Genomic DNA, 27,808 nt, shown 5'->3' with positions numbered 1-27,808 from the left:
ATAACATAATAATTGTTACTTTGATTGTCGATATTTGTGTGTGTGTGAGTTGAATGTATATGTTTCAAGTGATCTAATTTAATTTAATTGTGATATAAATTTGTTACGTTTACGTTCAATTATTTTCGTGCCCTTTTTGATTAATAGCATGTAACTTATACTCACCTTTCTCTCTGTTGGTCCATTTGATGAATCTTGGACAATACTCTTTGTCCTGTAATAATTTTAGTAAAAATTCCCAAAGAAAAGTAGTTGAACCTTCACGAGACTTTCTCTTTGTTGAGCTCGGACATACACCGGCCACTCCTGGAGTTTGACCGGGACCAGTGAGGCTTTCAGGTGAACCTTTAGGCTTTCGTCCTTTCTTTTTCTTCATCAATGCCGATGCATTGTGATAGGAGAGATCTTCAGCTACACCGAGGCCTAATCCAGATGAACCAACAGTAATATCTAATTAGTGGAGAAAAATCAAAATTTAATTAATTCCGATGATGATTATCAACCCATTCAATTGAAAAGGATCAAGTTATAAAAGATGATTAACTAATTAATAAACTTGTCTAATTAATTATTTTTCCCTTTTTTTTGTTATTCGATTATTACTAATTCAAAGTATTGGTAAATTGTTGTTCTTGTTTTTCCTAATTTTACAATATCTACAATTAATATGAATCTAAAAGTTTAATAATATTTACTTATTTCAATTATCATTTAATTATAATAATCTTATTAAATTAAACTATCTATAGATATTCAATTAATAAAGTGAATCACCTAAACTGTACTATTAATTAATTAAAGGTAAAATTTGATTAGTTATATTAAATTTACACTGGACAATTGATTAGAGAAAAGTTAATAAATAATATCAATTAGAAGTTCAATTTAAAATTTGAAATCTTTTTTTTTCTTCAAATAATTAACTAATTAATAAACTGATTATTACCTTGATTGCCTTGATGATGGGTTAACTCGCTTTGTGAATGATTTGAATGCGATGAAAGATCTGATATTGAAAATGAAAGAAAAGTGAATCAGTTAATTGTAAACAATTAGATTATACAAAAGGTAAGAAGATTAATAATCAAACTCAGGCCATTAACAAAAGTTTTCAACAATTAAAACTTCATTTCATTTGTCAGGTAGATAAAAATAAGATAAATAAATGCTAATCATTTTCATTGATTGGGGAAAATGTGTTAATATATTAATTATGATTAACATCAATCAATTGATTTAATTGGTAATGATAATGATGATTAGACCCAAATCAAGTTTATAAACAATCAAAAAATAAGTTCTCTTTCTGTCGAAATTCGAAAAAAGCGGCAAATAGTTTTGCAGAGGGAGCGCAAGTTCTCCCGGAAACGGAAAGTCTTCTTGGTTTGTCTCATGCAATTAAACTTTTGGTTTTCAATAGAAAAGGTGAGTTTCATTTATCTTTTTAATTAATTTATTTAATCAGCAATTAATTTTAATTCACTTTCATCTAACATTGTGATCTGTTTTTCTCCGTTTCTTTAGTTATCTAGTGTTATTCTAATTCACAGTTAATTTAATTCCACATAACCATCATGCCTAAACGAGTTCAAGAAATCAAAGACTTTCTCATCATCGCGAGGCGTAAGGATGCCAAGTCAGTTAAGATAAAGAAAAACAAGGAGAATGTTAAATTTAAGGTTCGATGTTCAAGGTATTTGTACACGTTGGTAATCCAGGATCGAGAAAAGGCCGACAAACTCAAGCAATCTCTGCCTCCCGGATTACAAGTGAAAGAATTGAAGTAAATTATCTCAAAGATGTTAACCTGATTTTCAAATTTGTATATTTTGTCTTCTTCTTTGGTGTTTTTTGACCGGCTACCATTAAAAAAGATGACAATTTAACAAAACCTAAATTTCCTTCGCTTATTGTTTTATGTTTCGGTAGTTTGAAGCTGATCAGATGAGCCATTCCACCACAACAAATAATTAGCCCCAAAAGGCAGCCAGAAATCTAATTAATGGATGATGGATCTAATTAATGCTATAGTTGATATATCCCAAAGATTAAAATACATGGTTTCATTGCGAAACAATTAATCCCCAATATTTCTCGTGCAAGATAGTTGAGATCTTATTAATCCTCAGAAGTTATCAGTTGTACCATGAACAAGGGTTTATACTTAATTAGACTTGGACCTCAAGTTGGTTGATCTCAATGTTAACTGAGTCTCTTGTTGCTTGCGTGATATTAGTAAGTATTAACAGAATTTGATCGGACTTGGTCGACTGAATTAATCTCTAGAGTTTTTATCGAAAAATTTAAGTTAAAATTTAGTAATGAGATGCTGTTTATTACATGAAATCGAAAAGTGATGAGCAATTTCGCTCGTAATCCTTTTGATTAGGGTCTTTCGCTCTCAAGATGAACTCTTCAAGCGACTCCAATTCGGTGATGGTTTATCGGCGACTAGCCAATCAAAGTCATCAATTGCATCCCAATTGTTGCTCGAAACATCAAGACTAGTTAACTGTAAATCTTCATCAAAACCTGAATAAGACCATGAAAATGGTGTGAATACAAGCCCAGTTGAGTCTTCGATTATTCCTCGACTGGTTAGATGGACATTAAATTGGCAGTTGCGACTTTGGTGGATTCTCAATTGGTGACACATAATTTGGAACGAGCATTCGGAGCAGCTATTGATGAAAACTGAACTATCAACAGGACCAATATTGATTTCGCTATTTGTACATTGGAAAACGGATACAGAACAAGGTCGACCTTTGATGAAAACCTTACAATTCGTTAGATTTATTAATTGAATGTCTTTGCCTGAAGATTCGCTTCTCTCTATGGACAAATTACCATCAACAATGTCTTTGAATCCAAAAAATGAACCAAAAACTAAATCCTTGGTCTCTTTGGGTGTTCCTTGATCATCCACATCAGAAGAAGCAGCAGTTACTTTTAATGGGACAAGTTGAGCTTTGAAAGTGAACTTTTTCCTTGGTAACAAATTTTTCCGTTTACCTTCAATTTTATCTTTTAAATTGTTCAAAGTCTCTTGAGCTCTTCGCAAATTGTAGGCTGGAAGGAAAATCTTCAGATCAGTGAAAAGTTGTTTCAATTCGTCCAACTTATTGTTCGCCTGGTTGAATTCACTTTCCAACTCTATTTTACTCTTTCCCTTTGCTCCATCATTAGAAATCGCCTTTGAATCCTTTCCACAATCAACAGCATCTAAATTATTATTAACTAAATCACCGCCATCGTCAACAATTTTCACCTTTCCATCAGCAGTTGAATCAGTAATGGAGCCAATTGAATCCACCATTTCCTCCAATAGTTTTGATTTGAGCAAATATTCATCCCACAAAGTATCTCTATCGGTTTGGTCCATTCTTCAAAGAAAAACAAAATCAATGAATCACACGAAAACAAAAGTCTATACACAAACAATTAGATGAATACAATTTGTTGATTATCTGATTGGCGATCAACATTTATTAGAAACTACTCAGGGAATATTTGCTAATCTACATCAAAAGTAAATTTCTCGACGGTCCCTTCGTCTATTCTATCAATTTTATTGAATGTTTGTTTACATTTCTTGTTGATTATTGTTTAGTAATTTGGAATCAACTGAATTCAAAATTTCTCTGATTTGTGTGTATTTGAAAATTCAGCTGACTATTCGTTGGTTTGTCCATCACCAATAGCTGTTCATCCGTTTTGTATTGGTGCATTAGTTACATTGTTATTAGTAGATTTGTTACATTGACTTTTCCCATTTTGGTTATTCTGTGAGAGAATCATTTAAATCCAAATATGGCGATGTACAAAGGAGCTGCCAGTGAGGCCGGAAGAGCCATGCAATTACAAAAGAAGAGAGAGATGGCTAAGGAAGAGTTGGAACACCGGAAAAAGAAAATTGAAGAAGAATTGAAATTATCGAGTATCGATAGTAAATTTGCAGCTCATTATGATGCCATTGAAGCTCAACTTAAATCATCTACTATTGGTCTGGTTTCTCTCGATGAAATGAAAGCTAAACAAATTGATTTTGTCAAAGAACGAGAAAGAAAGTTAGTTCAGAAAAATGAACAACTCAAATTGAAAGAAATCGAGGAAAAAAAGGAACAAAAAGAAAGACAAAAGAGACAAGTAAATACAAATTAATTTCTACACAATGTTCATCTTTCATATTCTTAATCAAACTTTCGATCTTTGAATTCTTCCATTTTTTTAGATACAAACATTGTCATTCAAATTTGATGAAGAGGAAGAGGAAGATGAATCCGAAGAAGGACAAGGAAAAGTAGACCATGAGAATACCCAAGCACCGGATATACCACAGAAAGAATCATTAGAAACATCACAAAGTGATCAAACAATCATAAAATCAGAGTCTACCATCAATGAAGATGAAACTTCCGTTGATAAACCAAATGACAGATTAGATTATGAAAGTCATTCTGAAGATTCAAACAGCAGTTTATTACATGTAAGTCGATCAGATTATACATCTCAGGCTTATTCAATTATATAAATTTCTAAGTTACTTATGCTGCTTAGCTAATTAAAGTCACTTTTAGTAAATTTTTTAGACCTAAATAATATTTAAAGTTTTATCCTATTGATTCCTATTGTGTAATCCATGTTACGTTTTCTTATATTTTTTTTCTTTTTTCTTTTAGCCATGTAAAAAGAAAAAGATGATGAAAAATCCAGAAGTTGATACAAGTTTTCTACCTGATCGAGAAAGAGAAGAAGAGGAAAAAAGACTTCGAGAAGAATTACGGCAAGAATGGGTTAAACGTCAAGAGAAGATTAAAAACGAGGAAATTGAGATCACATTTTCTTTTTGGGATGGATCAGGTCACAGGAGGAGCGTCAAAATGAAGAAGGGAAATACTATCTACCAATTCTTACAAAAGTGTTTGGAATTACTTCGAAAGGAGTTTCATGAACTCCGAGCAATAGCCGCCGATCAATTGATGTATGTCAAGGAAGATTTAATCATTCCACATCATTATACTTTCTATGGCTTTATTGTAACCAAAGCGAGAGGTAAATCCGGACCTTTATTCAGTTTCGATGTACACGAAGATGTCCGTTTACTTGCGGATGCAACGGTTGAAAAGGACGAATCCCATGCGGGTAAAGTTTTAATGAGAAGTTGGTACGAGAGGAACAAGCATATATTTCCTGCTTCTCGGTGGGAACCTTATGATCCAAGCAAAAACTATGAAAAATACACAATATCAGACAAAAAGTGATTCAAACTCAACAATAATATTAGCTAATTAGCTAAAATGTTATCTACAATCGATAATCTCATGTTAATTTATCAACTACTTGTGATTAATCTGCAATTATTTTGTAAATGAGAAACTTTTTACCATCACCTTGATGATTTATCAATTCTGTTCAGGATTTATTCATCACAATCGATTTGATAATTTGAATAGAATTTTCTTTCAAGTTAATTACCTTGATAAACTTTTTCTTTTTACATTATTATTTCACAATATTAACTAATTATCATTCTAATCAATAATTCAACACATCCAATTGTTGTTGATTTTATTCCTCCTTTTGATCTGATTTATTTCAAGTTAATCAACTCAATTAACTCTATGTGGATTTTTATCTTCCCTCTTGGTAATCAAATCAAAAACGACATTAAATTGCCTGTAATTTAAACTTTCAATTTATATTAACAATTTGTACAATCAACAAAAAAGAGATTAAGGAAAATATTAACAACAGAAACAATTTAATCCTTTGAACAAAAACAAAGCTCAACTCACAATTAACCAACAATTAACTCAAAGGAAAACACAAAATCAACAAACTCGTAACCTAAATTACCAGCAATAGTTATACAAATGTGAAGATAACATTAAGTTAGACTCTTCCTTGTTGAGATTGATTTTACTTTTACCTGTTCTAATGATTACAATTAATGAAAATTACGAAACAATGACAAACAAAATTAACCAAAAAAAGCAATCAAAACATAAGAAAGTTAAATTGATTTTCTTAAACAAACTTTTAAATTGATCAAGTAATTAAAAGTTTCGTTTCTCTCTTTACTTGATATTATATATTAATCACTTTCTATTAGCTGGTTAACTAATTTTCTTTCTGTTTGTATTAAACCAGTGAAAGTTAATAAAGAAAAATATATTTTGTTAATTTACCTGGAAAAAAAAATATTAAATTGCTAATCAAATTGTTTATATAGTTTATTATTACTACGAAAATTGTTGTTGATGATAAACGATAATGATGATTAGTTTAACAGTCACAAGGTAACTGGGTTAATAAACTTTTTGGGAACACAAATGAAAATCAAATTAAGATTCAAGGTGAACGCGTTTTCTGCTGCTGTTGTTGTTACAGGTAAATTGTTAATGAGTGAACATAAATTATAAGCGAGATTAAATTAAATTGTTCAGGTAAAGACAATTAAGTTTTATAAGAGAGATCGAGTTGTTTTTGTGTTGAATCAAGAAAAAAATAAGTTTATTTGAGTAAAGATTTTGTTGTTGTTGGTGTTTTTTTCAGTTTTTTATGTTTTCTTTTCAAATTATTGTTTGTTTGTTGTCGTTGACAGAAAATAATTAATCAAGTTGTTACAATTGTCATTGATTTGTTTTGTTTTGTGAATTGATGTGGTGATGATGATGCTTTTTGTTGTTGTTGTTGTGTGTGCATCATAATGACAAATTAATTAGTCAATTAAACAGGGGAAACGGTTCACAATTAAATATATATCATCACATGTATTCATATATATTTCATGTTGGGTTACAATGTTTGTTGGTTTTGTTTTACAATTAAATTTAGATTCTACCCAAAAGTTTTAGTTTCATTTTTTCTTAATAAAACAAGAATGGTTCAACGATTAACAATTAAAATTAATTAGTTTGTCCATTTGATTGACCAAATATTGGTAAACAGAGGAAATCATCATGAAGATAGAGAAAGAGAGAGAGAGAGGAAGTGAGAGAGGAAAAAGAGGATGGAGTAGGAGGAGGTGAAGATGGAAATAAAAAGAAAAAGAAGTTAAAGAAGAGTAAGATGATGATGATAATGATGATGATGTGATGATGAAGGCAAAAGGAGGAGGGAAAAGTTTGTTTTGTTTGAAATGGAGGCAAAATGTGAACATTTGTAAAGGCAAATTGATAGAGAGAGAGAGAGAGAGAGAGATTTGATGATGACGATTAACATGATGAAAAATGACCGATGAACTTTTTCCTTTTTTGTGTTTTTGAAACGATGATAAAAATGATTCTGGATGATGATGATTTTGGTGATGACCATGTTAAGTGTCTTTTGTTTTGTGTGTCAACGAAAATAATGAACATCAAATATTATTATTATTGTTAGAAGGGGATTTTCTTAGTGGGTAAATTGGTTGGAAACAAAATACAGTCTAAAGACTCGCTTAAGTTATTTTTGTGGGTCAAGTTTTGAGCGATTCATCCTAACATGTCAATGGTTTGGTGACAGTTTTTTTTTTCATGGGTGAAAGTTAATTCTACCCAAAAGGATAAATTTAAACTGGTTTAAAAAATAACCGAAGTTATAACTTTAGCGAGGATAAACTGTACGAGACAAACGACAAGGGAAAGTGTTTACTATGGACAAGACGAAGGCAAAAGCGTCGTTAGAGAGATGGAGTGAGAGAGTGAAGGCAAACAAGGGGTAAGGCAAACGAGGATTCCGATTGGGAAGTGGAGGGGATTTAAAAAAGATACAAGGTGAAGATGAACATAAAGACGATCTTCAATATATAATAATATAATAATAATATTAATAATAATAATAATGATGATGATAATAATAATAATAATTATAATTATAATAATACATCGAGTCTTTGTTGTGTGTTTGGGGATTTTGTCAATGGTTCGTTTTAATCTGCTTTGTTTTACGAACAATTAATATGTTCAAAATCCTCCCATGTTCCCAGAACGTAAAATAGATTCCAAACAGCCTGGAGTTGGAAGTCCACTCCTGGAATCGTCTTTGTTATTATAAAAATTATTTGGATCTTGAGATATTTCAACAACATCTTTGGGAACATCAACAAATTGGTAAACTAAACGTTGACCATCAACTTTGGCTAAGATTCCTCTCTGATAGTAATATCTGTATATATCGAAAAAAAATATAAGTATGAGAGAGAGAGAGAGAGAGAGAGAGGTGGGTGGAGGAAAAGAGGAAGAACGAAATAAAGAAATGCATAAAGAGGAAGAAAAAAATGTGTGAAAGAGAGAGAGAGGGAGAGAGAGAGAAGAGGACAAGGATAAAGTTTTTAATGCGAGGTTAGGTAAGGTGAGATGAGGTTAGGTTAAGGTGATGAGGTTATGTAAGTTAAGGTAAGGTGATGAGGAAAAGAAATGGATGAAGAAAATGTTGGTGGCGGTGGTGGAAGAAGTAAGAGAGGAAGAAAGATAAATAGAAACGGGAACAAGGAAGAAGAGAGAGAGAGAGAAAGAGAGGGAGAGAGAAGATAAAAATGATGATGAAGAAAGAAGAAGGAAAGGTAAGAAGAAAAAGAAAGACAAAACAAAAGATTAGTAAGATAAGAAAGATAATAATAATAAAGGTTATTAACAAACGCAAGATAACGAGGGTGAAAGTTTGAGGTTAGTAGGTCAAGGATTGGCGGTAACCCGGTGACGTTTCTCAAGACGTTTTTCAAGACCAACAACAGGCAACAAATTTTATACTTTGCTCTTTTATTCCCTTTCTTTCTTTCTTTCTTTTTTATTCTCTTACAAATGTTGGACTGTAACAGTTTTTTTTGTCAATGACCTTTAACCTTGAGAGAGAAGGAGGTAGTAGGAGGCAAGGGAGGAACAGTAAAGGAATAGAAAGAGGTAAAGGTAAGGCAATAAAAAGAACTGACCATCTCTTTCTATTATTTACCCTTCTCTTCCTCTTCCTTTTAACATTCTAATTCAATGAGGACAAAAAAAGATATACACGTTGATAGTAAATGTAAATTTCGATCATCACTATGAGATCTCAATAGTTAATCAATCCATTTGATTATCTGATTACTCTCAGTTCAGTTAACTAACAATCGCTAATTGTTTGGATAGTTGAAAACAATTAACTCCATTTCTGGTCTGAATACTTGTGTCAATTTACAGTTATGTTGGAACTTATTTCTGGTTAACTTAATGTACAATTACCATTAATTATGATAAACTTTAATTGTAACAATATTATCATTATTATCGATAACAAAAATTAAATTAAATTGTTCATTTTTGTAATCGGGATTAATTTTTCAGTTTAATTGCTGAGTCTTTTTTGTTGATTCTTATAATTTCACCTTGAAAAGTTGATAGATATTGCATTTTAATACTGTTTAAATTATATTAGCAAAAGAGAGAGAGAGAGAGAGAAAAAGTTTGACTCTTACGACAATTAAAGTTAATTGTAATAATGTTAATCATAATGAGGTTGATTTTTTCTTGCTTCTTTACTACATTTATAATCAAGAAACTCGAAAACCTGAAGGCTCCTGACCTTTTATTGTTGTGTTATCAACGTTTCGGAAAAAAGTTCAATTGAAAATACTAATCATAATGATTGTAATGATAATGAATATTTAAGTTCAAGTTTGCGGGATATTGTTTCAATTGTGGCGCAAAAATGATCATAATTGACCTTTCTACAAGTTTGTTTTTAATTGTAATCACAACAATTTAACCAGCCAATGTTTTCTTTATCAATCAATTGACTCAATTAATTAACTAAATCCTATTAACTTGTTCACTCTCTGTTGATTAAAACTTATCGGTAAACATGTTATATATATAAATTCAAGATCAATGAGCTTGTATTAATAGACTAATCAGTTAGTTAATTGTTGTTTAATCACCAACAATCATAATTAAATAAAAACTTTCAGCTAATAATCATGAACTTTATAATCAAAACTAAAGTGTTAAAGTTCAAATTGAAATCAAATCACTTTACGTGACATAATAATGATAATTACAAGTAATAGATTAATGATAAAATTAACTTTAAACACTGATTAGTTGTTGACCATAACTAACACTTCCTAATTACGCTAATTGTTACCAAACAATCAAAATAATTAAGGTTAACAAAAAAAGGAGATCACATTGATTATCATGGATTCATTTTTTTCCCCAAAGATTGGAAACGGAAGAAAATAAAATAAAATATCATTAAGTGTATATTCATTTTGTGAACCTCATCGATTTAAAATATTATCAGAATAAATTATCAACAATTAATTGTTATTATATTCACCTGAGAGCTCTGCCCATAGTCTCGTAATTCATATCCGGTTTGTTTTTATGTAAACCCCATAGACGAGAAACGGCTTTTGAATCAACCAATTTAAATATACCTGAGGAAAAGTCAAATAATAAACAATAAAGAAAATAGTTAATCAATCAATCAATCAATAAAAAATATATTGCATTCAAAAAGTATATATAATAATTGTTGGTGGTGATAATATATTATTAATATAATGAAAAGTTATTGAACAAAGTAACGAAAGTAACTTAACAAGTATTTATGTTATTTTTTTACAGGTAAGCAAAGGTAAGTGGAAACAAATGAAAATCTCATAACTGAAACAATGAGAATCAAATTATTACTAATGTTTAACAGGAAATATAATCAACAATTTAAGCAAATAGTTTATATTATTTACTCATTTGTTTGTATGTGATTAATTAATTGTTACGATGGAGAAAAATGGAAAAAGCCAATCTGGTATTCTCATCCTGGTTTTCATTTCAAAATCTAAGGTTAATTTGATAGTTGATAATGAAATTAAACAATATAGTCATTTAATTTGAACTACCTGTTGATTAACTTTATTTGATTAGAGATTTTTGTTTCTATTTTTTTTTCTTAATTGTGTCTTTTATACTAACGAGAGATTTTATTAATTGTTGTTTGATTAGTTGACTAATAATCATTTGGAAACTGAATAAGGTAATTGTTGATTATTGGCAATAAAATTGGTTACTCATCATTCAGTAGCATTCAGTTCAATCTATTGATCTAATTGTTACTTTGATTGTCGATATTTGTGTGTGTGTGAGTTGAATGTATATGTTTCAAGTGATCTAATTTAATTTAATTGTGATATAAATTTGTTACGTTTACGTTCAATTATTTTCGTGCCCTTTTTGATTAATAGCATGTAACTTATACTCACCTTTCTCTCTGTTGGTCCATTTGATGAATCTTGGACAATACTCTTTGTCCTGTAATAATTTTAGTAAAAATTCCCAAAGAAAAGTAGTTGAACCTTCACGAGACTTTCTCTTTGTTGAGCTCGGACATACACCGGCCACTCCTGGAGTTTGACCGGGACCAGTGAGGCTTTCAGGTGAACCTTTAGGCTTTCGTCCTTTCTTTTTCTTCATCAATGCCGATGCATTGTGATAGGAGAGATCTTCAGCTACACCGAGGCCTAATCCAGATGAACCAACAGTAATATCTAATTAGTGGAGAAAAATCAAAATTTAATTAATTCCAATGATCATTATCAACCCATTCAATTGAAAAGGATCAAGTTATAAAAGATGATTAACTAATTAATAAACTTGTCTAATTAATTATTTTTCCCTTTTTTTTGTTATTCGATTATTACTAATTCAAAGTATTGGTAAATTGTTGTTCTTGTTTTTCCTAATTTTACAATATTCACAATTAATATGAATCTAAAAGTTTAATAATATTTACTTATTTCAATTATCATTTAATTATAATAATCTTATTAAATTAAACTATCTATAGATATTCAATTAATAAAGTGAATCACCTAAACTGTACTATTAGTTAATTAAAGGTAAAATTTGATTAGTTATATTAAATTTACACTGGACAATTGATTAGAGAAAAGTTAATAAATAATATCAATTAGAAGTTCAATTTAAAATTTGAAATCTTTTTTTTTTCTTCAAATAATTAACTAATTAATAAACTGATTATTACCTTGATTGCCTTGATGATGGGTTAACTCGCTTTGTGAATGATTTGAATGCGATGAAAGATCTGATATTGAAAATGAAAGAAAAGTGAATCAGTTAATTGTAAACAATTAGATTATACAAAAGGTAAGAAGGTTAATAATCAAACTCAGGCCATTAACAAAAGTTTTCAACAATTAAAACTTCATTTCATTTGTCAGGTAGATAAAAATAAGATAAATAAATGCTAATCATTTTCATTGATTGGGGAAAATGTGTTAATATATTAATTATGATTAACATCAATCAATTGATTTAATTGGTAATGATAATGATGATTAGACCCAAATACAAATAAACAAAAAGTTTATAATAAACAATCAAAAACTAGAGGAAGAAGACAGGAAGAAGATAATTTCAAGTTATCATTATCACTGTAATAATGATACCAACTAATCATCATCATGTAATCATGATCATGGTAAAAGTACCAACAAGTATAAATATGATATCAGGAAGAAGCTCAGAAAGTTGATTATAATCAGAATTAACATTGAATAACCTTTATTACTATTACATTGAAGTTTGTCATTGGCCTTGTGAATTTTTATTTTTTCAGTCAAGACCATTAAACTGCTGCTGCTAATTCATCATCTTCCCGAGACCGGATGATGATTGAGATTAAATTTTTCTTTCTCACAAATATCGGTGATGAAAACAACAAACATACGAGTCCCTGTATATACAAAAAGAAAGACAAGAACCAGAAGCAAAAGAAGATGAGGATGAGGATGAGGATGAAGATGATGAACAAAAAAAGAGGTGATTGAAAAAGGGATTTATAACTGTTCAAGATGTTACCCTTTTACCCCAATCAATAATAATAATAATAGTTATCACAATGATGCGTTTTGGATGGAAACCTGATTTTTTATAACATACATTAAACAGCCTTTGCTCGTTTGCCCTTATTATTATTACAATTACAAAATTCCCATAGACTTAGAGCGAAGCTATCGACGAGTAGCATCGATAAATATAATAAGCACAATAATATAATAGGGAAACCGTTGGCCATGCATCGAAAGTAGGTCCTAGACTCTCATTTAACAGGAAAAAAAACTCGGTCAAAAGAGCAGAGAGAGAGAGAGAAATATTTGAGAGGGAGGAAGGAAGAGAAATAGAGAGGAGGATGAAGAGCGAGCGATAGAGAGCGAAAGAGGGAGGAAGTCTGTTAAGAGAGAGAGAGAGAGAGAGGCAAGTTTTTACGGATGAGAAATGAGAGAATGGGAAAACGAGAGAAAGGAAGAGGGAAGAAGATAAAGAAAGAGGATGATGAAAAAGAGACAGAAGACTCTCAAATAAAGGAAGAGAGATGAAAAGAGAGAAGAAGATGAAAAGCAAATCTGTGAAGAGAAACCGAAAGTTTTTTTGGAAGAGAAAGAAATGAAAAGTGAAAAGTTGTTTATGATAACATAGAGAAATAGAGAGAGAGAGAGAGAATATGAGGAGTAGGAGGTGGTGGAGGTGGAGGAGTAGGTGGAGATGATGAAGAACAAAAAAAGCACAAAAAACGATAGATGCTAAATAGTACGAGAGTGAGAGAGAAAAAGACGATGGAAAAAGAAAGGAAAGAGAAGAGGAAGAAGAGACAGTCAAGAGGTTTCTTTCTCATCTTCCCATTCTTTCATTTCTCTATGATGATAATCATCCTTCATCGTATATACTTTTCATCCACAACGTGCAAACGTTTTCAGATTAACAATTCAACTTTGAATGAAACTAAGATGATCAAGAAAACAGGTAAACAATTTTTTATATGATATTTCAAATAAACATAATAATAGTAAGAGTATAATAATAACAATAGTGATAATAATGATGATGATGTGAAAATATAATATAAAAAAGTTGCAACAACAAACTTGTTTTGAGGACAAAGTTGTTTTTTTCATGTCATGCATTAGTCTTGTAGGGTTAGTGCTTTAAATGTGTTGTTGTTGTTGTTGTTTATCGTTAACTTGTTGTTTGTTTGTGGTTAGAGCGTTAAGTTTATGTCGATAACCGATCTTGACTTTAATATAATAATTAGGAAGAATCTTAAAAAACAACAACAACAACAACAACATTAATAGAAATCTACCTGAGATTAAAAAGAATGAATTTTTTTCCTTTAGAATTTGTCCCTTTCAGTAGATTGGAAAGATTCGTTGGCAACGAAAATAGTGAAGAAGGAACAACGAAAGGGAACGTTGCACTGACGTTACAACGAAAATCAATGTTGTTGATTCCATAGAATTGTGGAAGTTTTTTTTTTTTTCTTTTTCAAGTTCTATTAACCAGTCAACTAATTTCTTTTTTCCTCCTTTTTATCTTCGCTTGATATTATTGCCAAAAAAACAACAAGTTGAACATCTCAGATTTTGTATCATTTTCTTACATATACTATTAACTTTAGTTACTTATTTACTCACTTTTGTGCTTTTGCCTGAAACTAAGTTTTCAGTTTGATTTCAAGGTTACAGGGGAGAGAGAACAACAAGCAAGAGCAAGAGCACAAGTTAGAGAATGAACAAGATGACGAAAGGGAAAGTAGAAAGAGAGAAAGAGAGAAAGAAAGAGAAGATAATATAGTGAGTTGGGTGATGATGATGAGGAGGATAGAGAAAGATAGTTAGATATGAGAGAGAAGAGAAATGAGAAAGAAGGAAAAATGTAGAAAAAGAAGAAAGAAAGAAAGAAAAGGAAAGAGAGACCAAGAATTTCAGGAAAAGTCTGACAAAAAAAGTCAAAGACCCACCTCTCTTTCTTTCTTTCTCTTTCTCTCTCTCTTACTTTCTCACTTTTACTTTCTCTTACGACCCCCGCAAATCCCCTTCTTTCCATCCACATCATCATCATCATCTTCTCTTCCCTTCTTCTTCTTCTTCTTCTTCTTCTCTATCCTCATCCTGCCTTTTCCCTCTTTTCCGCCTCTTCTTTTTTCCTGTCTCTCTTTCTCTCTCCTCTCCCTACCTCCCTCTCTGTCTCTGTCTCTCTCTCTCTTTATCTAACTATACTCTACTCACTCTCATTCTCCTCTCTCCCTCTCCATGCTATCTCAACATTATAGTAGATAAATATAAATATACATTAATATATAAAAAAAATTTGAAGGATAAACAGAGAGACGAATGACCTATTCTTACCTTGAATTCAAGCTTCTAATGCTAATACACAACAACAACCAGGAGAGTTGAAGTTTTCATGTGAGTGAGAAGAGGAGAGAGAGAGAAAAACAAGAATCAAGTTCTCATTCTATCGATTGCTTCAACAACAGGAAAATGGAAGAGAAAGAGAAATAGAAAGAGAGAATGATGAGATGATGAGAATGATGATGATGAAGGGAAAGAGGAAAGATATATATACATGAAAGGGATGATAGAAAAAAAGAAGAAGACGAAAAGAAGAAAAGAAAGAGAAAAAATCAAGTACCTAATATTCACCTTCTTTTTAATTCATCATTTTCTCTTTCTCTCTGGTTACTCCATCTTCTTTATATACCTTTTTTTTCATTATCACCATCATCATCTTCTCTTTCTTTCCTTTCTTCTCTTCCAACTACCTTTGTTTATTATTATTGAGATTCTTTCTTTCAGGTTTTTACCATGATAAAAATACTATAAAGTACAAAGAGAAATAGGGAAAAAAATATGGATTAACATTGAAATTTTCTCATGTATCATTTTATCTCAATCTGATATATTGATCTTAATACTCCACATGATTTACATTCAATTAATTGGAACGAATGTCAAGTTTATCTAATGTTCTTTCTAATCTAAATAAGAAGAAGAAAAAAAAACTTTAACCAACTTTCATAACATTTGCTTCGTTAGCATCGTTTCGTTAGTAGATAATAAGTCGTTTTCATTATCATTAGCTTTTGATAGAAAGTATAAGTAGGTAGCAGATAGAAAAGTATTATTTTCTTTCTCTCGAATATCTTATATTTAAGATCAAATTATTATCATTATCATCATTATTGGGTGTGACGTTAGTAGCGTGAGTATTTTTTGGTGTTTTTTGGTTGTTTTGTTGTTATTTTGTTTTGTGTTTTATGCTTAAAGAAACATGTAGCTTTCTTGCTTTGATACGCTGATAAATGATGCAAAAAGAAGGTCAAACTCAGAAGCGGAACTGAGAGAGAGAGAGAGAAAGACAAATATGAGAGTGAGACTAGTGTGTAATGAAGATGATGAAGGAAAAACTTGCGAAAAGAGAAATGATGATGAGAGAGTGAAAAGTTCATCTCATTTAAAGGTAAAAAGAACATTTTTAGGCATATCTATGCAATGATACGTTCCAACGCCCCGCGACGAGAATGACGAAAGTGTAAGAAGCTAACGAAAGAGAAAAAGTTTTAATCTCATTTCACCAACGAACTGGTAACGTTAACTTCGTTCTCACAGTAAGAGCTAATTCGCATTATCGTTGAAACGTTAATATTGTTCTGATTATCTTTCTCTTTCTTTCTTTCTTTCTTTCTCTCTCTCTCTTTTATTGTTAATACATTAACTAAATACTCTTTTTTTTCATTCGCCTACAACTCTTACTTCGTTGACGACCGTGACCCTTAAAACGATTTTTATCTTACTGGTCGCTCTTTCTCTCTCTCTCTCTCTCTTGTCGAAGTCCATAAGAAAGAAAGAGTTAAGGGAGAGAGATAATGAGAAAGAGAAATCGAAAGCATAATATGGAGAGAGAGAGAGAGGAAAAAATGGTTGACCTGCAAGGAAATGATGAAAAGAGAGTGAGAAGAGGAGGAAGATAGTAAAGCAGGAGAGAAAATTGTTGATAAAGAGAAATGATATTTACCAACGTTGCAACGTCAACTCTTCATTTTCTCTTTCCTTTCATGCAACTCTTTTTTCTTCATCAACTGAATCTGAATAAGGATGATGATGATAATCATTATAATTACATGATAAGAGAATGACTTTAATTTTGAATAAGGAAAAAACATTTATTTAGGAACGAAACTGGAAGCTAAAAATGACAGAATAAAAATCGAGTAAAATAATCACCAAGTTAATCATCATTCTGGTGTTTATCATGTTATTCACAATCAACAGATTAATTGACAGGTAAATAACAATAGATGTTAATCAAAATTTTGCCGGAAAAAAATAGAAACTAAAAGTATATTTATAGACAATCTGAGAAACGATAATGGTTATCAGAATTTTTTAAATTTCTGTATTTTTACCCTGATTTTCATTATCAAAAGTCAATAGTAAACTTGATTCAGGATGTGAAAGTTTACTGATCATTTTTATAAAAATAAATATCATACTGAACTGGATTGAAATTCATATAATTTACCATGAAAAGAAAGAAAGAAAGAAAGAAAGAAAGAAAGAAAGAGAGAGAGAGAGAGAGAGAGAGAGAGAGAGAGAGAGAGAGAGAGAGAAGTGATTATTATTAATGAATAAAGAGACGAAAGAAAAAGGAAGAAGAAAAAAATTGAACAATCTTCTCTTCTGAATTGAGAATCAAAGTTTCAAGCTTCAAATAAAAATGGATGCGTCACCAAGCAACCTATTCTTTTGATGTAGAAAAGTAGATGAAGAAAAACTGATGGAGATAAAGAAACTGAGAAAGAAAGAAGAAGAAAATGAAGATATGGCGAAAAAGAGAGAGAAGAAAGAGATTGGTAAGAGAAAGAAGAGAAAAAAGGAGAAAAAGAGGCTTTGAGGTTGTTTCTCTTTTTCATGGTTGGAAAAAAAAGAAGGTTGGATTCATCCTTGATGTGCCCTTGGAAACCAAATGAGTGCATTGCCCTGTTAGGTTTCCATGGCGACCGTCCTAATTCAAGGACAGGAGAGTGAGCGAGGCAGAGAGAGAGGAAGAAAGAGATGATAGAATCGAGAGAGAAAAGAGAGAGAGAGAGAAGGTGGAAAGTGTGTTGATTGTAGAGTGAGTGCGCAAATCAAATAACTGATTTTCAAATGATTATTATGATGATCGGAATGAAATGAAGTTTTTTCGTTCGGATTTTTTTCTTTCTTTCATCATCTTATTGATGATGATGGCGAAATTGATAATGGCGAGAGTTGGACTACTACTCTCTATCTGTTGTCTAAGTAGTTTGGCAGAAGTTTTTTTTTCACTTCTTATTTGTTGGTAATTTTTTTTTCTTTTTTGGAGTAAATTTTGTAATACTTACATGATGAAGATGAAGATGAAGATGAACGATGGTGTGAATGATGATTGTGGTGAGAATGGTGATGGTTATTGTGATGATGATTATTAACATTATGATGATGAGGTGAATGGTGATGAGGAGAAGGCGAATGTTGATGAGGATGATGATGATGATGATGGTGATTTGTTGTTGTTGGGGAGGTTGATGGTGTTGATGAGGCGGTTGAAGATGTTGAATTATTACTGTTGGTGTTTAAATTGGTACTATTATTGTGATTACTGGTTGAGTTGTTATTTGATGAATGATGACCACCAGGTCCAGAAGGATAAAAGTAATGTTGACCAAAGTGTTGGCTTAATTGGTGTTGATCATCATTGCAACTGTGATGTGAATCGACATCACTTACACCGGAATCAGCGGGTGAAGGAGGAAGTGCTGAAGTACCGACTGTGAAAGTGAATAAGGAAGAGAGAGAGAGAGAAAGAGAGGGAGAAAGAGAAAATCATCATTAGAATTATTATTTAGAAAACAAAAAAATAAAGAAAAAGAAACAATAAATAAATAAATAAATTCGCTGCAATTTCATCAAGTAATCAAAGGAAGAAGAGAATACGAAACAAAAAGAAAGAGAAAAGAGAGAAGAAAAAAATGATTAGAAAGAAAAGAAAGAGAAAAAAATGAAACAGGTTAAGGTTAAGGTGAAATCAGTTCAAAGTTAACACACTTTACTAACACACTCGACTCACTCGACTCACTTAACATACAAGAAGATAAAGCAAAAGGCTCTAAATGGTTAATAAGTGATACACATTATATTGTGTATCCTTTTCCGAAACATTATTATTATTATAATGACCGCCGATCATCAGGATCATCATTATCATGATTATTGGGATGAGGTGAAAAGTCAAAAAGTCAAAGCGGATAAAGTTATTAACTTGAGTGAGAGAAAAGAGTTAACGAGATGAGAGTATTGACAAACATGATAGAGAATAAGAAGAAAACGAGAATAGAATAGAAGAGAAAAAAGAGATAATCTTGACCGTGAAGAAAAAGAAAAAAAATTATGAAAAAGAAGAAAATGTTTCAGCTTTTTTGTTCTTTTTCTCTATTGGATTAATCCTGATAATTTGAATTTTCGTTGGAGACACAAAACGAGGGGTAAATACTCACAGTATCTCTTAAGTAGTGATTTTTTGTAATTAGTATTGTCATCATGAGGAGCCCTTTTCCTCTCTGGTAATGAGAGATCCAAAATACCAGTATCGTTGTCAGAATCTTCTGAACAAATGTCGGGTGTCACTAACATTGTGCTTTTATAAATTTATAATATAATTAAACAACAATAAAAACAACAAAACAAATAAACAAAATTTTCACGATGTTCACTTTTGTTTTTTTTTCTCTCGCGAAAAAAACTAGATTAAAATGATTGGTAAACTTTTATGGAGAGAGAGAAGAGGAAGAAAAAAGACCGAGAGAGAGAAATGAAGGTTGAGATGTGATGATGAGAGTAAAGATGAGAAGAGATTGTTAGAACTTTAGTTTTCTCAATGAATATTTAATAAAAATGTCAATTTGAAGAAAAAAGAAAACATTGAGAGTTGGTAATGTAAGTGAGACGAGGACGAGAAAACAGAGAGAGAAAAAAAAAGAAAAGAGATTTTTGCTAAAATTGTAACACAGAAAATGTTCATACAAGAGGACGAGAGGCAAAAAAAGTTACGATCAAGTTGGTAAAGGTAGAGGCAAATATCTAATGTGTAATGTGTGTCACTGCGATAACCAACAAAAAAGAAGGCGTCGAGTTTAATGGGAGGCGGGACTTGGATGGAAAATGCGACCATCGGGACATCTCGTGGAATTATGGGCAACTCATGTTCGCGGGAAATGTTGCTCATGATAATTTGTTTCTCTCGACAATTATCGCGATTAATTAATCGACTAAAATTATCTTCACTGCTTTTTCTCTGATTATTCTCTCAATTGTCGTTGATAAGTTGGTTTCGTTTTTTTTCTCGCTTCTTTTATCAATTTACTGTTATTTGCATTTTCCATTTGCTTGTTTTACCTTTTTGTTCATTTGCTGATTGATTGATTTGTTTTTCTTTCTTTTTGCTGATACAATTTTAATTGTGTTTCTGTCTCTTTATTACTGGACAATAAGATTTCTCAATTTCGATTTCATCACAGTTAATTTGACAATTTTCTTCTTCTTCTTCTTCTTCTTCAGTGGATTTGCTGTTGTGGTCAATCAATAATTTGAAAAACTTTTTGTTTCTTTTTAACTTTTCAATTTAATTTCGCAATCATTTTTTTCTGATTAACGTTTTTTACTGTTATCATGATCATCATCAGGTTTAATGATTGGTCAAATGTTAATAATCTGTTGTTGACCTTGATTAACATTGATGATGCAAATGATAAAGGTTATGAATTTGTATCATTACCTGATTTTGTGCTTTCAATACTTTAATTCATCTTCTCAATGAGCAGATTAACTGTGTAAGTTTATATTCAATTATTACAGATTGTTAATAGTTTGTTGTGGATTGTTGCGCTTTCAAGTTGTTGTTAACTGATGATGAGGATGCTATTGAAATAGTAAATGTATTATTTACTATAATAAAGTGTGTATGTGTGTTAAAATGTGGATAAAAGTATTGAATGTAAGTTCGGTGTGTATTATATTGATATAAAACTGTGTTGCTTTGTTTGGAAAAAGAGAAGGAAAAACTTTTCCTTTCTTTTGAACTTCTCTCTCTCTCTCTTTCTTACTCTTTCCTTTTCCTCATCATCATCATCATCATCCTCCTCCTCAATCCTTTTATTGTGGTCAAGCGAAAAAAATAAGGTCAAAACTTATCTCACATTTTTAGCTGACCCTCTCTCTTTTTTTATCTCTCTCTTGCTCTCTTTCTCTATCAGTTACTCCCTCACTCTGCTCTCGTTGATGACCTTTATCCCTATCTTCAACGGAAGTGACCTTTTGTGTATCTGGATAGCTGTTTTGTGTGAGTTGGTTAGTGAGTGTATGAATATGTTGTGTGTGTCAGTAGCTTGAGTGATTCGGACACGATTTAGGCCATAAGGCCACAATGACGATGTTGGTTTTTACAGTGATGATGATGAAGAAGAAACAAAATGTGCAAAATGTGAAAGCATTTGACAGAGAGAGAGAGAGAGAGAGAGAGAGAGAGAGAGAGAGAGAGAGAGAGAGAGAGATGCTGATACTTCTGCTGATGATGATGATAATGAAAAGAAAGTGAAGATACTGCAAGTTTATTCTCATCATCATAATCACAATGACCTTTAACTGTATTATTTCATTTGCATCTCTCGATCGGTTTTGCATCAATTTTATTGATCATCAGTCAAATAATAGATCGTAAAGCAATAATAGTAATTTGTAACAATGGTGACAAAATGATCGCGAAAAATAAAAAATGAAACTAAAATCAAATCGAATTAACAAAAAATACTCAAGGTTTTTCCATCTTTTTCAGCTATTTTATATTCTTCCTTCCTTTCTCTCTCTCTCTCTCACCATCATCTTCATCATCTTCATCCTGCATTTTTAAGGATGCTGATCCTGCTGCTGTTTCTATTTTCTCCATCATCTTTATCTCATCCTCATCTTCATCCTCATCACCCAAATATATAAAATCATCTCCCATAATACTCATTTTCTTTAACTAACAATAGGTTATTTTTTACTTTGCGATTCGAGGTCATTTTTAGAGTTCGTTTAACACCAAAAACCCAGAAACATAGTGACAAACTAAGTCAAAGAAAGAGAAGAAAAGAGCGAGAAAGGTCATCATAAAATTTCAGTTACGGGTTTTTGGCCTTTGGGCTATAATAACTTTCCCTCTCTAGTGAGGAAGAGAGGGAGAGAAGATGAAAAGAAGAAGGACAAGAGAGAGAAGCCGAAATCTTCTCTTCCGTCCTCCGTCATCATAATCATCCTCCAAGAAGGAGCAAGTAGTAGTACCATAGACACATTTCAATAGATGATCTTGCAGCTTGTAGTCTACCGATGCTCTTACTGCTTCTTTCAATTATTATTATTATTTGGACCAGTTTCCTTTTTAGAGTCGATGTGACGCTCAAAAATTTTCCCAGGTCAGTTTTCTTGTGTCCTCAATTTAATATTCTATAATAAACTGTATATGGCTTATGTAAAAAACCTTGATTGTCGAGTGAGTCAGTGAGCGTCGATGTTTCGAAGACAATTCATTGAATTACATCTCTTTCTTTCTCTCTTTCTTTTTTCCAAAACAAGAACGGGAAGAGGAAGAATCTGTCTGTGATCTTGTTCTTCTCTCTCTCTCTCTCTCTTTCTTTCTTTCTGATTTTCATCTGTTGAGAGAGAAAAAGAGATGATGATGAAGATGATTTCCTTCAGACCTTAAGACCTAAATTCAGAAAAGGACATAAAATGTAAAGACCTATGGACCTTAGAACGACGACCTTGAGTGAATTAGAAGCTCTATTAGCGTAAAAAGAGTGAGAGTGCAAATGTGTTTCCTGAATGACTGACTGACTGACTGATATTGTTATCCTCATCATCCTCATCATCTTGTTTCTTCAAATACTTCAATACTGTTAATGATGCATTCATTTATCGGTAAAATTGGAAAGGAGTCACAGTACCAATGGAAAGTTATTAGTGGTAACACCAACAACAGAAACAGCAGTTAACAGAGCAGCAGCAGGATAGAGATGAATGGTAAATGATGATGAGAAGGGGAGAACAAGGAAGAACAAAAAAAAAGCTTCTTCATCCTCATCCTCATCATTTCTTTAGTCTCTCAAGATGAGAGGGATAAAGATGAATAGAGATGAGGATGAGGATGAGACGAGAGAAAAAAATTTTGGCGCTTTCAATTTCTATTATAAGGATTATCATTAATGCAAATCGTTAACCCTTTTTTTTGCTCATTGAGTTGTAGCTTTGCCATTGAGCTTTCAAAATACACACATGGACTTTTACTTAATATTTTACATGGGAAACGTTTTTTTGCAACACCAGCAACAAAATAATGTTACAGGCGCTTCCTCTCATTTGCATTTCCCAATGATGATAATTTATTATTTGATGTTGTTTGTTTGAGGAAATGACTTTTCTGCTTAATCTTCAAGCGCAATTGCTTCTTATGATAACTTGATGAAACGCTGCGAATTATTTTGTAACATTATTGCGAAAAATGGATTATCAAATGAAAGAAACTCACCATCCAATATTCTACCCGGATTATCTAGCAGATTATCTGCTTGAAATCCATCTAATAGCGTGTCAAGGTCGCACAAAGCGGTCGCCCCTCCGTCCAACCCTTCCTCCAGAAATTTGAGATCAGTCGATGAAAGTTCCTTGAGCTCAGGAAGAGTGAATTGAATTTCCCCATGCATTTTATTATTCCACATTTTCCACCAAATTCCAGGTTGATAATTAACTTATATATATAATATATTTATAATAAATTTCTCTGTAAATATTTGATAACAATCAATTTTCTAGCAATTCTTAGAATGAGATATATATATATTGTATTCTGATTTGATTTTGATTTGTTTGTTTGTTTGTTGCACAAAATAATTTTTGTTGATTTTGTTGATGATTGAAAACTTTGATTCCCTCTTGTGATGATAAGTTGATTTTGATTCTCGTTACAATTTAAAGTTACCAATAAGTTAATAACAATTTATACATAAATTATTCAATCTGTAAAGATACAAGAGATACATGGGAGGAAAATGTCATTAACATCGATTTATAATCAAGGTGATTTAGTTTCATGTTGAAAATTTTTTTCCATTATTATTGTTGTTTAACTGATTGTTGTCTTATCGCTTTGTTTAGCATTTATTGTTGATTCATTTTAATTGTACAATTTATGATCAAATTTAATTGTCTACTATCTATTGGATATTAACCCTCTTTCATTTAATTGATTTGACTTTTTTTTCCCTTTCAATTGATTTGTTTGGTTTACACAATTAATCAATAACATTGGAAATTGATCAACTCTTTTTTTCTCATTCATTATGATTAAGCTTAACAATACAATGTTATAATCTTATCTCGTGATAATTGGTTTCATTGATTAGCTTAATGAGTTGATTAATTGTATTAACTCTTCAAGTGATCAAGTTATCTAACCAATAGTAAATTAAACTGTGAAAAGTATCAACTTTTTCAATTGAATATTAATTGTTGGTAATTTTTTCAAAACGATCAATGATCCCAGTCAACTGGCGACATCTAACGATCTTCATCAAAACTCTCAAGTTCAATCACCTCAAAGTTGTTTTTTCTTCTAATGATTAATCGGAAAACCAGATGTCGCTAGTGAGATGGTAAAAGTTTTCCAAATACCAAGTGACTAATTTTAATTGCGATTGTTTTTTATTGTTAATTAGAGTTTAACATGAGAGAAATTACATTGTAAGAAGCGGCTGACTAACTAATTGATATTGAAATTGTTGAAAAAGCTGTTGAACTCTTTCAGATTCCAACAATAATAGTAAAGCCAAAAATTTTTGAAGAAAATCGTTAGACAATTTTGATGAGTATTTTACAATTAATTACGATTAATTAGAGGAAAAGTAACAATTTCCTTCATTGTAACATGATATCTAAAACATTAAATATCTCAGAGTTAGAATTTGAATAAAAAGAGCTTTGATTGGATCGAGTTTTCTGGTAAGAATTTGTAACTTTTGCAAACAGCGAAAAATGTTGAAACTCATAATTGCGGTAAAAACTATTCTCTAGAAGATTAAAATATTAATGGAACTTGAGAAATCGATAAATTCTACTGTTTGAAATTGAAATGTGCAAGTTATTGTCTAAGTGTTTCCATGCGAATTAACATTGAAAAGTCATCAACTTTTAGGTTCACCTAAAAGTAAATTAACCTTGTATCAGATAATTCAACTGAATCAATTGAGTCTGAATAGTGAGTAAATATTTTAAATGTCTCATGTAATTTGTAAGTGTTTAACTTTGTTCATCATGCAACGAATTCACTGATAAACAGATTGTTATTAATAAAATTAAGTTGAAGAAAAAACCACAGTAGTTCATTACACTCAAGAATTAATTAATTGCGTCCCTACCCTTGTAGACTCCACCGTTGATACTACCGATTGAACGATAACTTCGAACTGGTTAATTTAGAAAATCAAAAAACTCTTTTTTAGATCAATCATTTATCGTTAGATTTAAACCTGATACTGATCGTAATCTTCTGAGACTTTTAACCGAACTTTCAACTCTCTAATTTGCATTCGGTTTGTTGGACCTTCGTCGAGGAACGAACACAAATGCAAATCAACATTCGAAAACCAAACCAAACAAGCTAATTGGAGTAGCGAAGTACTAATATAAATCCAATCTGATCGAGTCTTGCTGAGTTCCAAACGAAAATAAATTGTCCAATAAAAGAACATCAAATATTATAATTGTTTAATCGGTCAACGATAGAAAATGAGATTTCGTTTACTGGTTAGAGCTTTTGTTCGAGTGGAATCAGTTTTTGAACGAAACGAGATTCCAACGTTGAAATGTCCAATATTTCGTCAAGAACTGACGTCACTTTCGACAGATTTTGAGAATAGAATTATTTTTCTTCTACAATCGATGAAGAATTGTCCTGTTTCTAAGATATTTTGTCCAATTATCACTTCAATTCTTTTTCTTAACTGGAAACGACTTTTCCTCATTCTCAGCTCATGAAGAACAGGCTGACATTTCTCTTTATCTTTGGGAACTTGTTACTATGAGACTTTTATTTATTCTCTTGAAGAAAATCTTAATTGATCTTAGAATATAAATTATTTTTCTAGTTTCTAACAGTAAAAAGACTAATGAACTAATCGTGAGTGACCATTGAAAGAGGTCACTTTAATGGTGAAATTTTCCTTTTCTGGTTGAGCCAAAAACCACAACCAGAAGCCGAGAGGTAAAGCGGCTGCTTAAGCCGATTCAACACTTAAAGAGTTGAAACCAAAAAAAGAGCGAAATTTAAATTTCCCTTTTCCGTGATCATTTCAACTGAACAATTAAGATAATAAAAAGCATTGACTTTAGTCAAGTTAATCTTGATCTCTTTTTGTCTGAGTAACCAAAATGACAACAACCTTTTACAAGTTAATAAATTGTTTACCAAGAGTAACTAAGCGATTAACACAATCAGTTAAAGGAAGGAAAATAATTAAGAGAGAGAGAGAAAAGATTAATGATTAAAAACTTACATCTTTTTAAATGACGATGAAATCCAAGTGAATGTACAAAAATAAAAGTCGATAAATTTTGATAATTACGAATAACTAAAGATCAACAATTGGTTGATTAACGAAAGTTAAAGATATTGTAGTAAACCTTATGGATTTGATCAATATGTATTCACTGTTAATGATATAAAACACAATTTAAGATCCGTTATGTTAAAAGTAATTAAATTAAGTTGATAGTTCGATAACATTGATTTTTGAACGTACGAAATCATCCAACAAATGAAACATGCGAAAAGTTGATTTGACGAAATAAACTAAATCACTTTGATGATAACAATTAATGGAGATGTTTTAATATTAAGGGATGATTATTGACTCTCTCTGAGAAGCACAAAATTAACTTAAACAATTGAATAACCAAAACACAAATTACTGATAGTTGTCATAACGATTTAATTGAAACAATTTATATCCACAGTGTGTTAACCATAAAAGTGTCGTTGATACTTGAAATTAACGATGATGATGTTTACTTGTTGTTGTTGATATTATAACTGTTGATGGTCATCAAGGTGTTTATGTAACATTGGTCAAGGAGAATAAATAATTTACAATAATTTGTTTGGATGATAAATATTAGAAAATATTGCGAACAATCAATAAAAGGTAGAAAATGGTGAAAAGGAAAACAAATAGAATAAAATTTTATCTTCTCTCTCTACTGAAGAAACATTGTTTTCAGAGAATTGATGAAGATGCTGATGGTGATGAAGAAGAAAAAAACAAACTACACAACATAAACTGGCATAGATTCACTTCGACTCATCGGTGGTAGAAATTCATCTTAATCCATATCCTTTCATTGTACCCTATCATGAGAATGATGATGTTGATGATGATGATGAAATAAAATAGAAAGAGATAGAGAAAGAGAAGCAGAGATGAAAGAACTATGAGAGAGAAGATAGTTCAAAGAACTTTCACTCAACCTAATCAATCACCTCAAATGTTTGCTCTCTTTCTCTTCTCCCCTCCCTCCCTCTTTCTTTTTCTCTTTCGCCATCTCACCTCCTGCCTCCCTCTCTCTTTCTCTCTCTTTCGCTCTCTGTCTCACTTCGTCTCTCTCTCTCTCTCTCTCTCTCTCTTTCTCTCTCTTTCTACTTTTCTCTCTTTCTCACTTTTTTTCCTTTCCCTCATCATCTTCCACCAGCACTGTTACGTGTTATTACACTATCTGTATCTATCTTTCAATTCTCAGGCCATTCTCACTTGACGTACCTAATTGTTGGTGTGCTAATGTTGTTATTCAGCCTTTTTTTCTGATGATGCATTCTTATTATAGTCTATCAGCCGTTAATCTGAAATAGTAAATGAGAGAGAGAGAGAGAGAAACGGTAAG

General features: G+C 31.4%; 4 protein-coding genes across 6 annotated transcripts; 1 reads left to right on the top strand and 3 right to left on the bottom strand.

Annotated features, from left to right (window-relative positions):
• Positions 1-41: 41 nt before the first annotated feature.
• LOC128391187 (ecdysone-induced protein 74EF-like) lies at positions 42-1,496 on the bottom strand. Its single transcript, XM_053351035.1, has 3 exons — positions 1,484-1,496; positions 947-1,006; positions 42-450 (listed from the first exon to the last, which is right to left on the bottom strand). The coding sequence occupies exons 1-3, from the start codon at positions 1,494-1,496 to the stop codon at positions 116-118; spliced, it is 408 nt and encodes a 135-aa protein (XP_053207010.1). The 3' UTR covers positions 42-115.
• A 792-nt stretch (positions 1,497-2,288) lies between these two features.
• LOC128391522 (tubulin-specific chaperone C-like) lies at positions 2,289-3,505 on the bottom strand. The gene has a single exon (XM_053351428.1). The coding sequence runs from the start codon at positions 3,383-3,385 to the stop codon at positions 2,402-2,404; it is 984 nt and encodes a 327-aa protein (XP_053207403.1). The 5' UTR covers positions 3,386-3,505; the 3' UTR covers positions 2,289-2,401.
• Positions 3,506-3,568: 63 nt separating this feature from the next.
• On the top strand, positions 3,569-5,487 carry LOC128391517 (protein FAM50 homolog). The gene is made up of 3 exons (XM_053351423.1): positions 3,569-4,149; positions 4,235-4,489; positions 4,683-5,487. The coding sequence occupies exons 1-3, from the start codon at positions 3,814-3,816 to the stop codon at positions 5,262-5,264; spliced, it is 1,173 nt and encodes a 390-aa protein (XP_053207398.1). The 5' UTR covers positions 3,569-3,813; the 3' UTR covers positions 5,265-5,487.
• Positions 5,488-7,793: 2,306 nt separating this feature from the next.
• LOC128391516 (ecdysone-induced protein 74EF-like) lies at positions 7,794-27,704 on the bottom strand. 3 transcript variants are annotated; one of them, XM_053351420.1, is made up of 8 exons: positions 27,688-27,704; positions 26,428-27,278; positions 23,406-23,893; positions 18,190-18,615; positions 12,007-12,066; positions 11,225-11,509; positions 10,300-10,399; positions 7,794-8,151 (listed from the first exon to the last, which is right to left on the bottom strand). In XM_053351420.1, exons 3-8 carry the CDS (start codon positions 23,593-23,595, stop codon positions 7,950-7,952), a joined length of 1,263 nt encoding a protein of 420 aa, XP_053207395.1. In that variant the 5' UTR covers positions 23,596-23,893; positions 26,428-27,278; positions 27,688-27,704; the 3' UTR covers positions 7,794-7,949. The 3 variants fall into 3 exon arrangements, with proteins under 3 accessions (XP_053207395.1, XP_053207394.1, XP_053207396.1); XM_053351419.1 differs by lacking the exon at positions 27,688-27,704 and having other exon boundaries at positions 26,428-27,564; XM_053351421.1 differs by lacking the exons at positions 23,406-23,893; positions 26,428-27,278; positions 27,688-27,704 and adding an exon at positions 19,342-20,091.
• Between the last annotated feature and the right edge of the window lie 104 nt (positions 27,705-27,808).

This window comes from Panonychus citri, unplaced genomic scaffold (assembly GCF_014898815.1).
Source record: "Panonychus citri isolate SS breed McGregor unplaced genomic scaffold, ASM1489881v1 Contig00134, whole genome shotgun sequence".
Taxonomy (NCBI): domain Eukaryota; kingdom Metazoa; phylum Arthropoda; class Arachnida; order Trombidiformes; family Tetranychidae; genus Panonychus; species Panonychus citri.
This window is presented reverse-complemented; position numbering and strand designations above follow the sequence as displayed.